Source organism: Papio anubis, unplaced genomic scaffold (genome assembly GCF_008728515.1).
Source record: "Papio anubis isolate 15944 unplaced genomic scaffold, Panubis1.0 scaffold397, whole genome shotgun sequence".
Lineage (NCBI taxonomy): Eukaryota > Metazoa > Chordata > Mammalia > Primates > Cercopithecidae > Papio > Papio anubis.
The window spans coordinates 55,524-73,622 of record NW_022164131.1 but is presented as its reverse complement, the minus strand read 5'-3'; the positions used below and the strand labels follow the sequence as shown (position 1 = coordinate 73,622).

General features: G+C 43.8%; 1 protein-coding gene across 10 annotated transcripts in view; it reads right to left on the bottom strand.

Moving 5' to 3' along the window:
• Positions 1 to 13,528: 13,528 nt before the first annotated feature.
• The window catches only part of LOC116273149 (SAFB-like transcription modulator), a 55,760-nt gene continuing 51,189 nt past the window's right edge, over positions 13,529 to 18,099 (bottom strand). For all 10 annotated transcript variants that reach the window (XM_031662102.1, XM_031662104.1, XM_031662103.1 and 7 more), the window contains one exon: positions 13,529 to 14,587. In XM_031662102.1, the coding sequence (XP_031517962.1) occupies positions 14,479 to 14,587 (109 nt within the window). In that variant the 3' untranslated portion in view covers positions 13,529 to 14,478. The remainder of the gene's footprint in view (positions 14,588 to 18,099) is intronic.

Below are 18,099 nucleotides of genomic sequence, written 5' to 3'. Positions count from 1 at the left end.
GTAACCACTCTGACCTCCTGCCATCTGTTTCTTTGGTATTGAAATGTCCTTTTAGGAAAAGATGGTAAAAGTACACTTGGTAGTTATTATTGCTTTTAATGTATATATCTTGCAAAATAAAAATAGTCTTTTCCATTTGGGATGCAGTGAGAGTTAGAAAAAAATGTGGAAGACCTATACAATGAAAATTATAACACATTACTGAGAGAGATTAATGAAGGCCTACAGCCTACTGAATGAAGAGAGATGCTAATTATGGGTTGACAGATTCAGTACTCTTTGTTTGTTTTGTTTTTTGGTTTTGGGTTTTGTTTGTTTTTGTTTGTTTTGAGACAGAGTCTCGTGCTGTTGCCCAGGCTGGAGTGCAGTGGCGCGATCTCGGCTCACAACAACCTCCGCCTCCCCAGTTCAAGCAATTTTCCCTGCCTCAGCCTCCTGAGTAGCTGGGAGTACGGGGGGCCACCACCATGCCTGGCTCATTTTTGAATTTTTACTACAGACGGGGTTTCACCACATTGGCCAGGCTGGTTTGGGTTTTACCATGTTGGCCAGGCTGGTTTCAAACTCCTAGCCACGAGTGATGCACCCAACTCAGCCTCCCAGAGTGCTGGAATTACAGGCATGAGCCACCATGCCCGGACAGGAAAATAAGTATTTTCAACAAATAATACTGAAAAAACTGGATATCCGTATCAATATGGTTTGGGTCTGTGTCCCCACCAAATCTTATGTGAAATTGTAATCCCCAGAGTTGGAGGTAGGGCCTGGTGGGAGGTGAGTGGATCGTGGGAATGGATCCTTCATGAATAGTGTAACACCATCCTCTTGGTGCTGTTCTTGTGATACAGTTCTCACAAGAGGAGGTTGTTTAAAAGTGCATGGCACCTCCACAGTTCGCTCTCTTGCTCTTGCTCTGGCCATGTGGTATGTGCCTGCTTCCCCTTCGCCTTCCGCCATGATCGTAAATTTTCTGAGGCCTCTGCAGAAGCGGAAGCCTCTATGCTTCCTGTACAGCCTGCAGAACTATGAGCCAAGTAAACCTCTTTTCTTTATAAATGACCCAGTCTCAGTTATTTTATAGTAATGTGAGAATGTACTGGTACACATACAGATAAAAATTAACCTTAATCCTTAATTTATGCCATACAAAAGTTAATTAGAAATGGACTTTTTTCTTTTTCTTTTTTTTTTTTTTTTTTGAGATGGAGTCTCGGTTTGTCGCCCAGGCTGGAGTGCAGTGGCAAGATCTCGGCTGACTACTACCTCTGCCTCCTGGGTTCAAGCGATTCTCCTGCCTCATCCTCCCGAGTATCTGGGACTACAGGTGTGTACCACCACACCCAGCTAATTTTTGTGTTTTTAGTAGACATGGGGTTTCACCATGTTGGATAGGCTGGTCTCAAACTCCTGACCTCAGGTGAGCTACCCGCCTCAGCCTCCCAAAATGCTGGGATTACAGGTGTGAGCCAGTCTGCCTGGCCCGAAATGGATTTTATGTAAATGTAAGGCTAGTTGCAGTGGCTCATACCTATAATCTCAGGACTTGGGGAGGCTGAGGTGGATCACTTAAGGTCAGGAGTTCAAGACCAGCCTGGGCAATATAGGGAGACCCTGTCTCAACAAAATAACCTATAAAAACTAAGACTATAAAAGTTCTAGAAGAAAACATAGGAGAAAAAACTATGTGATCGTGAGGTAGGTGAAGATTTCCTAGATAGCACCCCCCCTACCAAAAGAAAATCCATGAACCTTGAAAGAAAAAAAGTTGATAAACTGAACTTCATCAAAAAAATTTTTAATAGAGTTGTGGGGTCTCACTATGTTGCCCAGGTTGGTCTTGAACTTCTGAGCTCAAGCAGTCCTCCCACATCATCAGCCTCCCAGAGTGCTGGGATTACAGGTGTGAGCCACTGTGTCCAGCCTAACTTCATAATTTTTTTGTTTGTTTGTTTTGTTTTGTTTTGAGACGGAGTTTTACTCTGTTGCCTAGGCTAGAGTGCAGTGGCACAATCTTGGCTCACTGCAGCCTCTGCCTCCTGGGTTCAAGTGATTATCCTGCCTCAGCTTCCTGAGTAGCTGGGATTACAGGCACCCACCACCATGCCTGGCTAATTTTTTTATTTTAGTAGAGATGGGGTTTTGCCATGTTGGTCAGGCTGATCTCGAACTCCTCACCTCAAATGATCCACCCTCCTTGGCCTCCCAAAGTGCTGGGATTACAGGCATGAGCCACCGCACCCAGCCCACTTCATCGAAATTTAAAAATACAATTAAAGATGGCCAGAACCACCATCTTCCAGTAATTTGCCAAAATGATGAACACAAAGGGAAAGAGGAGAGGCACCCAGTATATGTTCAGCCTTTTAGTAAACTTGTTGTTGTTCCTTTGGCCACATATATGCAAATCTATAAGAAAGGTGATATTGTAGACATCAAGGGAATGGGTACTGTTCAAAAAGGAATGCCCCACAAGTGTTACCATGGCTAAACTGGAGAGTCTACAGTGTGACCCAGCATGCTGTTGGCATTGTTGTAAACAAGTTAAGGGCAAGATTCTTGCCAAGAGAATTAATGTGTGTATTGAGCACATTAAGCACTCTAAGAGCCAAGATAGCTTCCTGAAACATATGAAGGAAAATGATCAGAAAAAGAAAGAAGTCAAAGAGAAAGGCACCTGGGTTCACCTGAAGCAGCAGCCTCTACCCAGAGAATCACACTTTGTGAGAACCAATAGGAAGGAGCCTGAGCTGCTGGAACCTCTTCCCTACAAATTCATAGCATAATAGGTGTTTTAAAAAAAATAAAAGACTTCTGCACTGTAAAAAATATTTCTTTTGGCCAGGCATGGTGGCTCATGCCTGTAATCCCAACACTTTGGGAGGCTGAGGCGAGCGGATCACCTGAAGTTGGGAGTTTGAGAACAGCCTGACCAACATGGAGAAACCCATTGCTACTAAAAATACAAAATTAGCCAGGCGCAGTGGTAGGCATCTGTAATCCCAGCTCCTCGGGAGGCTGAGGCAGGAGAATTGCTTGAACCCAGGAGATGGAGGTTGCAGTGAGCCAAGATCGCACCACTGCACTCCAGCTTGGACAACAAGAGCGAAACTCTGTCTCAAAAAAAAAAAAGTAGTCTTTATTGAGTAGAGGGTGCTGTCCTCTCCCCTGCTGGGGGAACCAACCCCCAATATTTCAACTAGGTTCTTTCTATTTTTCTTAAGTGTCGACCAGTCGGAGAAATAAAGAGAAAGAGTACAAAGAGAGGAATTTTACAGCTGGGCCTCCAGGGGTAACATCACATATCGGTAGGTCCGTGATGTTCCCTGAGCTGCAAAAGCAGCAAGTTTTTATTAGTGATTTTAAAAGGGGAGGGGGTGTACAAACAGGGAGTAGGTCACAAAGATCACATGCTTCAAAGGGCAACAAAGATCACAAGGCAAAGGGCAAAATTAGAATTGCTGATGAGGGTCTATGTCCCGCTGTGCACATATTGTCTTGATAAAACATCTTAATAGTAAACAGGGTTCAAGAGCAGAGAACCGGTCTGACCAAAATTTACCAGGCTGGCATTTCCCAATCCTAGGAAGCCTGAGGGTACTGCAGGAGACCAGGAGACCAGGGCGTATTTCAGTCCTTATCTCAACCACATAAGACAGACACTCCCAGAGTGGCCGTTTATAGATCTCCCCCCAGGAATGCATGCCTTCCCCAGGGTATTCCTTGCTGGGAAAAGAATTCAGTGATATTTCTCCTACTTGCACATCCGTTTATAGGCTCTCTGAAAGAAGAAAAATATGGCTGTATTTTGCCCAACTCCGCGGGCAGTAAACCTTATGGTTATTTTCCCTTGTTCCCTGAAAATCGCTGTTATTCTGTTCTTTTCAAGGTACACTGATTTTATATTGTTCAAACACGTTTTACAATCAATTTGTACAATAGTGGTCCTGAGGTGATGTACATTCTCAGCTTACAAAGGTAACAGGATTAAGAGATTAAAGTAAAGACAGGCATAAGAAATTATAAGAGTATTATTAGGGAAGTGATAAATGTCCATGAAATCTCCACAATTTATGTTCAGAGATTGCAGTAAAGACAGGCATAAGAAATTATAAAGTATTAATTTTGGGAACTGATAAATGTCCATGAAATCTTCACAATTTATGCTCTTCTGCCTCAGCTCCAGCCAGTTCCTCCGTTCGGGGTCCCTGACTTCCCACAACACTCCCCCAAAGAAACATTTAAAGCAAATTTTAGTTGTATACTAATTCAGTGTGTCATGTCTTTACTATTCAGATTTAATGTGATTTCTTGCTGAAAGATGTGAGGTGGCTTATTGTGCAACACATTATTCAACTGGTTAGAAAACAGCCACATACCATTTATGAAATATTTGTACTGGCTTGAAGATAGTCTCTCTAAATCATCGTGAAAGAAATAAAATAATTTACAAAAATGTTAAAACATGGAGTAAAGATTTAAATAAATAATTTATGGCCGGGCATGGTGTCTCACGCCTGTAATCCCAGCACTTTAGGAGGCTGAGGAGGGTGGATCATGAGGTCAGGAGTTTGAGACCAGCCTGACCAACATAGTGAAACCCCATGTCTACTAAAAAATACAAAAAAAAAAAGTAGCTGGGCATGGTGGTGCGCACCTGTAATCCCAGCTGCTTGGAAGGCTGAGGCAGGAGAATCACTTGAACCCAGGAGGCGGAGGTTGCAGTGAGCTGAGATCATTCCATTGCTCTCCAGCCCGGCCAACAGTGAGAGATTCCATCTCAAAGAATAATAATAATCCACAAAGGAAGATATATTAATGGTCAATAAGCACATTAAAAACATGTTCACCATCATTAGTCAGAAAAATATGTACACACATTTGGGCTGGGCATGGTGGCTCACGCCTGTAATCCCAGCACTTTGGGAGGCCGAGGCCAGTGGATCACCTGAGAACAGTAGTTCAAGACTAGCCTGGCCAACATGGTGAAACCCCGTCTGTACTAAAAATACAAAAAATTAGCGGGGCATGGTGGCCGGCACCTGTAATCCCAGCTATTTGGGAGGCTGAGGCAAGAGAATCACTTGAACCTGGGAGGTGGAGGTTGCAGTGAGCCGAGATCATGCCATTGCACTGTAGCCTGGGCAACAAGCTCAAAACTCCATCTCAAAAACAAAAACAAACAAAACTACATTGAACTATACTGAACACTAACAAAGGGTAGCGTTGAAAAGATTGACAATACCAAGTGCTGGTGCATCTGTGGAGCAATAAAGGGTAGCGTTGAAAAGATTGACAATACCAAGTGCTGGTGCATCTGTGGAGCAATCTGAATCCTTTACATTGCTGATGCACAAAGGTACAACAATTTCAGAAAACTCTTTGGCAGTTTCCTGTAATGTTAAATATACACTACCATATATCCAATCCTATTTACCCAAGAGACATGAAAACGTGTCGGCTGGGCGCGGTGGCTTACGCTTGTAATCCCAGCACTTTGGGAGGCCGAGGCAGGTGGATCACAAGGTTAGGAGATCGAGACCATCCTGGCTAGCATGATGAAACCCCGTCTGTACTAAAAATACAAAAATTAGCTGGGCGTGGTGGCGGGTGCCTGTGGTCCCAGCTGCTCGGGAGGCTGAGGCAGGAGAATGGCATGAACCTGGGAGGCGGAGCTTGCAGTGAGCCAAGATCGTGCCATTGCACTCCAGCCCGGGTGACAGAGTGAGACTCTTGTCTCAAAAAAAAGAAAGAAAGAAAGAAAACGTGTCCACACAAAGACTTGTACACAAATATTCATAGCAGTTTTATTCATAATAGCCAAACATTGTCAACAACCAAATTTCCATCAGTAGGTGAATGCACAAAAACTTGTGGTACATCCGTACATTGGAAACCTACACAGCAACAAAGAGATGGAATGACTGATACAGCAACATGGCTGAATTGCAGAAACACTGCGCTGAGTGAAAGGAACGAGACACAAAATAAGACATTACTGTATGATCCTGTTTATATGAACTCTAGGAGACGAAGTCTCCAGTGGTAGAAAGCAGATAAGTGGTTGCCTGGGGCTGGAGATGTGGTTTAGGATGACCAGGAAAGAGCACAAGGAAACTTTTAGTGATGCAAATATTCTTGATCATCGTAGTAATAACTTGGCTGTAGACATTTGTCAATGCTCATTAAACTGTACACTTAAAATGTGTGCATATTTGTAAATTTTACTTCAAAATACTTTTGTTTCTATATGCTAGCAATGAACAATTAAAATTGACATTCAACAAGTCCATTTATAATAGCATCAAACAAAATACTAGAGGTAGATGTAAAACCTATGCACTGAAAACTAGAATTTGAGTTTACTTTGGTCATTCTATGTGATCACTTGGAGTTTTTGTATTTAAATTTTAAAAATAGTCAAGCAGGCTGGGCGTGGTGGCTCACGCCAATAATCCCAGCACTTTGGGAGCCTGAGGCGGGCGGATCACGAGGTCAAGAGATTGAGATCATCCTGGCCAACATGGTAAAATCCCATCTCTATTAAAAATATAAAAATTAGCTGGGCATGGTGGCGGGCACCTGTAGTCCCAGCTACTTGGGAGGCTGAGGCAGGAGAATCGTTTGAACCCAGGAGGCGGACGTTGCAGTGAGCCAAGATCATGCCACTGCACTCCAACCTGGGCGACACAGTGAGACGCCGTCTCAGAAATAAAAATAAAAAATAAAAAAAATAGTCAAGCAGATAAAACTTACTTGAAAAAAATAGTTAAACTGTGTGTCACCTGGAAAGTGTAATATTTTTGCTTAGTGAATGAAAATTTTAGTTGATGCAAAATGAGACTCTTGATACACTCCTTTCTTTTTTCAGACAGAGTCTCGCTCTGTTGCCCAGTCTGGAGTGCAGTGGTACGATCTCGGCTCACTACAACCTCTGCCTTCAGGGTTCAAGCAATTCTCTGCCTCAGCCTCCCGAGTAGCTGGGATTATAGGTGCCTGCCACGACACCTGGATAATTTTTGTAGAGACAGGGTTTCACCATCTTCACCAGGCTGATCTTGAACTCCTGACCTCGCAATCCACCCGCCTCAGCCTCCCAAAGTGCTGGGATTACAGGCGTGAGCCACCGTGCCCGGCCTCTTACACTTCTTTCAAAGGTCATTCTCTATTTAGTGGAATGAAAACAAAGTATGGCTTATCTAAATAATACATAATATTAATATTTCACAACTTAACCAAGGCAGTTTGGCTGTTTTTGTTTTTAAAGAGACGGGGTCTCACTATTTGGTTCAGGCTGGTCTTAAACTAGCCTCAAGTGATCCTCCCACCCCAGCCTCCCAAAGTGCTGAGATTAGAGGCATGAGCCACCACGCCCGGCAAGCAAGACAGTTCTGAAAACTCTGGACCCAAGTTCCTAAAGCTGATGCAGAGGTCCCCCACTCCCACCCTGGGTGATTCAGCTCTACAGAGGAATTGATCATCATTTAATCAGAAAATTACATTATTTAGAGCATCTCATCCCACTGGCAAAAACACAGAGTTGATTGCCAGCGGCTTGTAAAAAGCATTTGGTTATTCTTACTCTGAGCTGTATCTCTAGAGTGACTGTCAAACCTTGCTGTACATGTGAATCCTCTGGAGGAACTTTTGGGGGTAAAACATGCTGGGACCCCATCCATGAACCTGTGGGGGTGTGGCCCAGGCTCATCACCCATTAGACCCCAGATTTTGCCCAGTTAGCATCTATGCAAGTTCAATTATCTTTTCTTTCTGAGACAGAGTCTCGCTCTGTCACCCAGGCTGGAGTGCAATGGCACGATCTCAGCTCACTGCAACCTCTGCCTCCCGGGTTCAAGTAATTCTCTTGCCTCAGCCTCCTAAGTAGCTGGGACTACAGGCACCCACCACCACGCCCAGCTAATTTTTGTATTTTTAGTAGAGATGGGGTTTCACCATGTTGGTCAAGCTGGTCTTGAACTCCTGACCTTGTGATCCGCCCACCTCAGCTTCCCAACATTCTGCTGGGATTACAGGCGTAAGCCACGGCACCCATCCAATTATCTGTTTTTATTTTTACTTTTTTTCTTTTTTGAGACAGATTCTCACTCTGTCTCCCAGGCTGGAGTGCAGTGGTATGATCTCAGCTCACTGCAACCTCTGCCTCCCTGGTTCAAGCAATTCTCCTGCCTCAGTCTCCTGAGTAGCAGCAACTACAGGTGCACACAGCCATGCCCGGCTAATTTTTGTATTTTTAGCAGAGAAGGGGCTTCACTGTGTTGGCCAAGCTGATCTTGAACTCACAACCTTAGGTGATCTACCCACCTCGGCCTCCCAAAGTGCTGGGATTACAGGCGTGAGCCACCGCACCCGGCCTAATTCTCTATCTAATCAGCAACCTTTTACAAATGAGGTTGCCTCTTTTGTCTTAAATGAGGGAACACAAAGTGACTTTTTTAGAAAAAAAAAAAATGGGCAGATTTTGTTCAGTATTTGACACATATTTTCCCACTTATTACAATAGCCCTGTTCCTACTAGCGAAGCTGATTGTAGTATTCTGGACATACAGATAAATTGCCCATAATTGAACACATCTAGCAAATGGCAAACTGGTTTTTGAGTCCCTATTCATCCACATTCTGAAGCCTGTGGTTTCTAGACTGGATGCCCCTGCACGTTGTCCCGGCTGCAAGGGCCTTCCCTGTAGTACCATCTTACCTCATAAATTTGAGTGTTCTTAGAGTAGTTCAGAGGGAGTGAGCTGTCAACCGGGTGAAGCAAATCCTAGCAGGCTACCTGTCCAGAGGCCCAGGATGGCAGATCCAGGGGAAATAAAGTCATTAAAGAAGCTAACAGGTAATTTGGTAATTTTAGAAAATTAGGGTGTTGGTTCATTGGATCAGAATTCCTTAGAATTTTTAGTCTTATATTACCATGTCCTTGAGGGATGCACCATTTCTTGTCATGGTATCTGACCCATTTCCCCTGCACTCCACTTCCCAAATGCCTGAAATGTGGTGAGGAAATTAGTGAATTTATAGTTTGTTGGACATCACCAGATTTATTAAGAGAAGGGGAAGGGCATGGTGGCTCACCTGTAATCCCAGCACTTTAAGATGCCGAGGAGGCAGATCACTTGAGGTCAGGAGTTCAAGACTAGTCTGGCCAAAATAGTGAAATTCCATCTTTACTAAAAATACAAAAATTAGCCAGGCATGGTGGCAGGCACCTGTAATCCCAGCTACTTGGGAGGCTGAGGCATGAGAATCACTTGAATCTGGGAGGCAGAGGTTGCAGTGAATCGGGATTGTGCCATTGTACTCCAGCCTGGGAGACAGTGAGATACCATCTCAAAAAAAAAAAAAAAAAAAGAGAAGGAAAACTGTCTCTGTCCCAATGAAAGGTTATTGCTTGAGCTTTCCATGGGCTCGGTCTCATAAACTGATGAAATTTTTTTTTTTTTTGAGACGGAGTCTCACTCTGTCACGAAGGCTGGAGTGCAGTGGCATGATCTCAGCTCACTGCAAGCTCCGCCTCCCGGGTTCACGCCATTCTTCTACCTCAGCCTCCTGAGTAGCTGGGACTACAGGCGCCCACCGCCACGCCCAGATAATTTTTGTATTTTTAGTACGGACCGGGTTTCACCGTGTTAGCCAGGATGACCTCATGATATGCCCACCTCAGCCTCCCAAAGTGCTGGGATTACAGGCATGAGCCACCGCGCCCGGCCTAACTGATGAAAACTTAACCAATGAGTAGATTTCATTCTCATTTCCTAACCCTATTGGCAAATCCAGGTGGAAAACTACATGGTGAGCATGGAGCCAAGATGACTTCATGGCTAATGTTTATGCCTGGGGGAGGCATCTCACCTCAGACAGCATGAATTCCAGGCTGAGGCTGCTGGTCTGGGCAGCCTGTCCCTAAACAATCCCATTTCTTACTGATGGCTGCACCAACGGGTGGCTTAAGTATTCAATCTTAATTGTGTTTGTTACAACAATGCTACACCAATGTTACACGAACTTTAAGACAAAGCCCAGGCTCCCCCATTCCAACCAGATTGCTCTCCCTAAGTCCCTATTATAAAAATTCTGAATCCTTTACATGGTTATTCCTTCATCCAATATTTATTGAGTGGCTACTAAGAGCCAGGGGCCAGGGATACAGCAGTGAAAAGAAAAAATAGACGAAAACAGCTGTCCTTCTGGAGCTTACATTCAAGTAGGAAAAAATGGATTATAAATAGATTAGATGGGAAGGAGGGGGAATGCTGAGAAAGGGAGTAAGTGTGGCAAATTTATTTTATTTTGAGATGGAGTCTTGCTTTTGTCATGCAGGCTGGAGTACAGTGGCGTGATCTTGGCTCACTGCAACCTCCGCCTCCCGGGTTCAAATAATTCTCCTGCCTCAGCCTCCTGAGTAGCTAGGATTACAGGCGCCCACCACCATGCCCGGCTAATTTTTTTGTAATTTTAGTACAGACGGGGTTTCACCATGTTGACCAGGCTGGTCTCGAACTCCTGACCTCAGGTGATCCAGCCACCTCTGCCTCCCAAAGTGCTGGGATTATAGGCATGAGCCACCGCGCCCGGCCTAAGTGTGGCAATTTTAAATAAAATCAAAGAAGGCATGGTTGAGGAAATGACATTTTAGCTAAGAACTGAAGCAATGAGGAAGCGAGCCACATCGCTATCTGCGGGAGATCATTTCAGATGAAGGAGCACAAGCAAAAGGCTTGAGATGAGATGCTGTGGTCAACACACGGGACAATGCTGTGGTCAGCACATGGAACCAGGTGAACAAGGAAGAGAGTAGTAGGAAATAAGGTGGCAGACTGAATGTATTCTGCAGATGGAGAGACATTAGAGGGCTTGGAGGGGAAGTTGATCTTCTCAGAGAAAAATGTTAAGAGGGGTAGAAGACATAGATATTGGTGATTTTGGTACAGAATATGTAGATGAACATTAACTACATGATACCTGCCCCTTAGGCCTGGCTGGAATGGCCAAGTCAAAAGGAAAGAGAAAGAAAGATAGAAGCTTATCTGTAGGAAGCACTTAAAGGATTTCAGGAAACAATTTGTTTCAGATAAAAATAAACAGTATTGTTGAGTGGTGCGTTTTAAGGGATATTATTAATTTCACCTACAGCGCCCTTACTGAGTTGAAGGTGGTGATTAAGTATTTGAGAGGATTAGTTTTTGGGGGTAACTACACATGGTAAATTTGAGGTGTTTGACAGAAATGCTAATTAAGCAGTTATTGGAGGTATTAGAAGAGATTCATCTTTAGGTAGAGAGATGGATTGGATGAGATTCTTTACAAATGCAAAAAATCTGACAATTTTTTTTTTCGTTTCTTTTTTTTTTTCTAGACGGAGTCTCACTCTGTCGCCAGGCTGGAGTGCAGTGGCGCCATCTCGGCTTACTGCAGTCTCTGCCTCCCGGGTTCAAGCAATTGTCCTGCCTTAGCCTCCCAAGTAGCTGGGATTACAATGAGGATTCAGTATTTGTTAGGACGTGTTAAGTATGGAGGAACTGAGTTAAGTGACAATCCAGGCAGAAGGGTTTTAAATGTTTTCATTACTTCATACATTTAAGAGCTTGAGATTTTTTCTATGTAATTCCTAAGCTTTTAATTTTATTTTACAATGATTGTTGGCATGTGTAGTTTCTGACGTCAGCATCTTGCCCAGCTTACCAAGACTGGCTACTATCTTTCTTGAATCTTTTTTGCATCATGTGAGCTGTCTATAGCTTCTAACTCACTGATGCCATTGCACTGTGGCGAAACATTTGGATTGTGCATCAAGCACATGGGGAATGGCACATTTTCCTCCATTCTCTTGGCTTTGAGGAGACTGTCTTCCTTCACGGATCACGAAGTCAGGAGTTCAAGACCAGCCTGGCCAACATGGTGAAACCCTGTCTCTACTAAAAATACAAAAAATTAGCCAGGCATGGTGGCAGTCACCTGTAATCCCAGCTATTTGGGAGGCTGAAGCAGGGCAATTGCTTGAACCCGGGAGGCAGAGGTTGCAGTGAGCCAAGACAGTGCCACTGCACTCCAGCCTGGGCAACAGAGGGAGACTCCATCTCGACGACGACGACGACAACAACAACAACAACAAAATCTCTAAATAGGCCAGAAGCGGTGGCTCACACTTGTAATCACAGTACTTTGAGAGGCTGAGGCAGGCAGATCATGATGTCAGGAGTTTGAGACCGGCTTGGCCAACACAGTGAAACCCCAACTCTACTAAAAATAACAAAAAATAGCTGGGCATGGTGGCAGGTGCCTGTAGTCCCAGCTACTCGGGAGGCTGAGGCAGGAAAATCTCTTGAACCTGGGAGGCGGAGGTTGCAGTGAGCTGAGATGGCGCCATTGCACTCCAGCCTGGGTGAATGCCAGACTCCATCTCAAAACAACAAAAAACCCTCTAAATTTGGTTTTCACTATTGACCCTGAGCCAGCCAGGTCGCTGCGAGCTGCTGCTGGTGATCGCTGAGGGTCACTCAACCTCAATGACAGCGTATCAGATGGTTTTGTCAGGTTTTCTGAACTTAAAAAAGCACTCGCCATGGTGATTTGAGTAAAAAATAATTACCTATAATGTCTATAGGCTTGTACCCTTCAGTGTAAGTACAGAAAAGACTGAAACAAATTAAGGATCTAATGTTTAAAATGCAGGTTACTATCCAGATTCCCATCTGAAAACAGGTCAGGGTCAGTAATTCTACCTATGGCTAGGAGGATTCTTCTGAGTATTAGGTAGGCGAACGTACTCAAACGCTTAGCACATTGCCCAGCACGTAAAGCGCTTAGCCAATGTTAGCAGCTGTATGATAATCCCTTCTAAGAAACATAGTCCCACTCTACAAATGAGGAAACACTGAGAAGTGACATTCTAACCTAAAGTCACCAACGTTCACTCCAGTGGATACTGAGGCTTCTCCTGTAACACTCTACAAAATGTTGTGATCAAGAAATGAAGTAGACCTCCCTCACACCAACGTACACACCCAACCTGCTCCCACAACTGTCGGACTGGGAATGGCAGAAAAGGTAAGAAATCCAGAGAAGTCCCCACAGTGCCAGTTCCCCAAAGGACCAGAGACCACGGTACCTTGGTTGCCCATGGCACTGGGAAGTGTGAGCCATCTCATGGCATGACTGTACCGAGCATAGAGAGTGCTGAATTTACCAGATATCTAGACCATTTGGATTTTTCACCACTGATTTATATAAAGGAATGTGGGAAGCTTTTTTGAAAGAACAGCATTTACCTTGAAGGGATTTCCTAAAAGAGATGCCTTTTTAAAACAATGCCATAGGATTAGTGGTTAAGTCTCTAACACATGAACAGCATATGCTGCCCAGCTACTGAGGTGAAGAGTCTAAGCTAGATTTATTTCTGAGGAACAAAGACCAAAAGACTGCCTTTAGAGCTCTATACCTAGTCAGTCACCTTGGGCTGAACTACAGAAAGAACTGGACAACTAACACCTAAAACGCTGAAAACAAAGACACATACAATTCCAGGTGTGGATTTTTATTTTCACAAAAAGACAACAATGTCTTCCCACATACAAGTATTTACAAAACCCAACTGATTCACCCATCTAGAACCTGGGTTTTTTTCCACTTCTCAACATAGTTGGGAACATGGAAACATTAATACCCACACAATTCCCAAAGATGGAATTTATCCATCAAACAATGCAGATTACCTAAAAGTGCACTTACCTGCACAACTCGGTCTAAGAACCTTGTGAAACAAACCTCATGGCCAAGGTTTCATGAATCTATTTGGTTTCATACCATGCAAACCTGAACAAGTGTGCTGCTACACTAAACTGAAAATCGGTTCTCATTTTACAATTAAAAAGGTTCTCAACACTTTAGCAACTATACAGAATATGAAGGTTTATTTCAAAAAAGATTACATTTTTTTTAAACCAGGATACACAGATGCACTTAATGTAACAGTACCTTCTGCAAAAATAGGTTACATAATACTCAGAAATGCAATGAACAATCTTATTCTCTAAAAATTAGACAGCTAAGACTTCTTAAGCATAGACAGCCTTCAAAATGGAGGCTGAACATGCCTGGTGAAAAGAAGTAACTCTAGAGCCAGACACCACAGAGCTAAGGCTGCAAATTAAACCACTACCACACAGCTGCAAACTACTCTTTATATTCACACAGCGTTAAACAAAACGACTTCAATTCCATCTTTTCAAATGTGTCTCGGTGCTGCAAGAAAAAAAGTTGAATGATACACAAAACTATTAAAAGTTACAACAGAACTATTTAAACATCTTCTCCAAAATTGAGAAAAGCAATCATGTTAAATTTTTAAAAAGAAAAGTCTGACAGAACTCTCAAGCAAGTCAGAGGTCCTTTTCATAAGTAGTCAAGTAGAGTTTACAGGAGATTTCAATAAATTATCATAAAACCATGGCAGAGAGCTCATTTTCAGAATCGTCGTGGAGGTCCACCCTTAAATGGCTTAAATCCGGAGCCACTTCCTCTTGGCATGGAATTGCCACTGATTTGTACAATTCTATTAATTGGGGATGCGTTACTGAAAAAGGTTTAAAAGAAAAAAAGTCAGAGAACAAAGAACAAATCATCACTGCAAATACTTACGCAGCACTTAACATTTGCCAGGCACTGTTCTTGGTACTTTATCCAAAATAAATCATTTACTCTTTTCAACAGTCCCCTGAGGTCTGAACCATTACTAACCCCACTTTACTGATGAAGAAAGAGATCTGGAGGTTGAGGAACTCGTCCAAGGTCACAGAGCTAATAAAATGGTGGAGCAGAGATCTGAACTTGGGCAATCTCACTTTGAAGTCCCATTACTTCAGAAGCCAGTTGCAGATCTGCATGTGGATGGACTACAGCAGCAGATCTCTTAAGTGTGGACCCCAAACCAGTAGCAGTAGCACCAGCTGGGGGCCTGTTAGAAATGCAAATTCTTACCCCCATCTCAGACCACTGAGAAAGAAACTCTGGGGGTGGGACTCCCAGCAACCTGTTTTTCTTTGTTCTTTTAAATATATATATTTTTAGACAGCGTCTCACTCACTTCACCCAGGCTGGAGTGCAGTGGCACAATCATGGCTCACTGTAGCCGCTTGACTTCCTGGACTCAGGTGATTCTCACACTTCAGCCAGCCACCAGAGTAGCTGGGACTACAGGCAAGTGCCACCATGCTCAGCTAATTTTTTAATTTTTAGTAGAGACAGGGTTGCACCATGTTGGCCAGGCTGATCTCGAACTCCTGGGCTCAAAAGATCTGCCAGCCTTGGCCTCCCAAAGTACTGGAATTACAGGCAGGAGCCACCACGCCCGGCCAACCTGTGTTTTAACACATCCTCCAAGTGATTCTGTTGTTTGCTAAAGTTTGTGAGCTAAATTATAGGAAGTCATTTAAAAAATATTTCTGGAATCTTTATGTGTAATGCAACAGAGCAGATGTTAGTAACACAAAAAAGCAGACCCTCTCCTCCGACAAAAAACCTTTAACAGGCCAGGCACAGTGGCTCACACCTGTAATCCCAGCACTTTGGGAGGCCGAGGTGGGCGGATCAAGGAGAACTGCTTGAACCCGGAGGCAGAGGTTGCAGTGAGCTGAGATCATGCCACTGTACCCCAGCCTGGGTGACAGAGTGAGACTCCATCTCAAAAAAGAAAAAACTTTAACAAACCAGGAGATAAAAATTTACAGTGAAGGCCGGGTGCAGTGGTTCATGCCTATAATACCAGCACTTTGGGAGGCTGAGGCTGGAGGATCACCTGAGGAACAGGAGTTTGAGACCAGCCTGGCCAAGAAAGTGAAACCTCCATCTCTACTAAAAATACAAAAAATTAGCCGAACGTGATGGCACACACCTGTCCTAGCTACTTGGGAGGCCGAAAGAGAATCACTTGAACCCAGGAAGCGGAGGTTGCAGTGAGCTGAGATAGCGCCACTGCACTCCAGCTTGGGGGACAGCGACTTCGTCTTGGAAAAAAAAAATTATCTACAGTGAAATGGTTCAGGCAGAATCAAACTAGATTATAAAAAGGCTTAAATGCCAGACTAAGGAATCTGGGCTCGATCCTGTGACTTGGAGCAGCTGCTTGTTATAGTTTTAGAGCAATAAATGGTATAACAAAATGAGAGTTTCAACAGTTCAATTTACAAATAGGGTAATGGAACACAAAAATAATAATTTGGGAAGATCAGATAGAAGCTAAAATGAGGAATAAGGGATAGTTATGATAAACTTTTTTTTTGTAGAGACAGAGTTTTGCCATGTTGCCCAGGCTGGTCTTGAACTCCTCAGTTCAAGCGATCCACCTACCTTGGCCTCCCAAAGTACTGGGATTACAGGAATGAGCCACTGAGCCCAGCCTGAGAAACATTTTTTTAAAAAATGGAGCCACACAGCTGGGTACAGTGGCTCATGCCTATAATCCCAGCACTTTAGCAGGCCGAGGTGGGCAGATCACAAGGTCAGGAGTTCGAGACCAGCCTGGCCAACATGGTGAAACCCTGTCTCTGCTAAAAATACAAAAATTAGCCGGGCATGGTGGTGCACGCCTGTATTCCCAGCTACTCGCTTGAACCTGGGAGGCAGAGGTTGCAGTGAGCCGAGACTGTGCCACTACACTCCAGCCTGGACAGAGCAAGACCCCGTCTCAAAAAAAAAAAAAAAAAAGAACCACACTTAGAAATTTATGGTAGGAATGAAGAAAGGTAAGGACAAGTCCCGTTTTTCCAGTCAGGGTGAGTGAAATGGATGGTGGCATTATCAAATTAAAAGAAGCTGCAGGCAACAAAAGGGACACAAAGGTTTGAAACAGGAGAAGAATGAGTTTGACTGTGACCTTGAATTCATGGATGCAGCAAAGCACTTACATGGCAATGGCAACATGAAGCTGAAAGGAAACAGCAGTGTCTAAAGCTTAGCCATGGGAAGGAGCCTGCAAAGGCAGTCACAAGGGCAGAAAGAAAGTGATGGTGCCCTAGAAAACAGACTCCCTCAAAATAAAGATAAACGACCATGTGAAACAGTGTTTAACCACCAAAGAGTCGAAAACCATGAAAATAAAAGAATCTATATCAGGAGAAAAGTCATCAGTGACCTTTACAAACCGGATACAATGAATGTTGAGCTTGTGCAAGCAGAAGTAGCACACTTACTGAAGTTTGATGGTAGAAGTGACCATGGAATAATAGTGACCTGGGTCACTGAGTCAAGTCAGTATCTCTCCTAAGAGGAATGGGAAAGAAAGGAGGACGTGAAAGAGATGGGGAAGCTGAAGACCTGCTGGCTGAAGGGCCACATCCGACCTCGGTGTGAAGAGAAAGTAAAGCTCGCCTCTTAACGTATGAATAGATTTTGTGTTAAATGTCTAAAAGCTCTGCCAGGAGTTATTTTAAATAACAGGGAGGAAACAGAACACACTTTCAGTTTTTTCTTCCTAAGAATTTGAGGAATGCTAGGTAGGGAACAAGATGATGGTTCCAATGTGAGGTTAAGACTCATTATCTAGACTGGTTGCAGTGGCTCCCGCCTGTAACCTCAGCACTTGGGGAGGCTGAGGCAGGCGGATCACCTGAGGTCTGGAGTTCAAGACCTGCCTGGGCAACATGGTGAAACCCCGTCTCTACTAAAAATATAAAAATTAGCTGGGCATGGTAGCGCATGCCTGTAGTCCCAGCTACTTGAGAGGCTGACATGAGAGAATTGCTTGAACCCAGGAGGCGGAGGTTGCAGTAAGCCGAGATCTCGCCACTGCACTCCAGCCTGGACGACAGAGTGAGACTCCATCTCAAAAAACAAAAAACAAAACAAAAGGATTCATTATCTACTGGATCCTACCATACATACATACCCATATCTAGATCAACTTGCCAGAACGTGACTGAATTCATTTACAAGGAAGAATACAAAGTAACACATTAATATCAGCTGTTCTGCACACAGTCTTTTGGAGACTCTGAGTTGATACAGGGAAATGTTCAGGCCGACCTAGGGTTTTCACTAGTTGCAGTTCAGTCTCTCAGAAACTATAATGACTTTTATAGAAAGGATCAA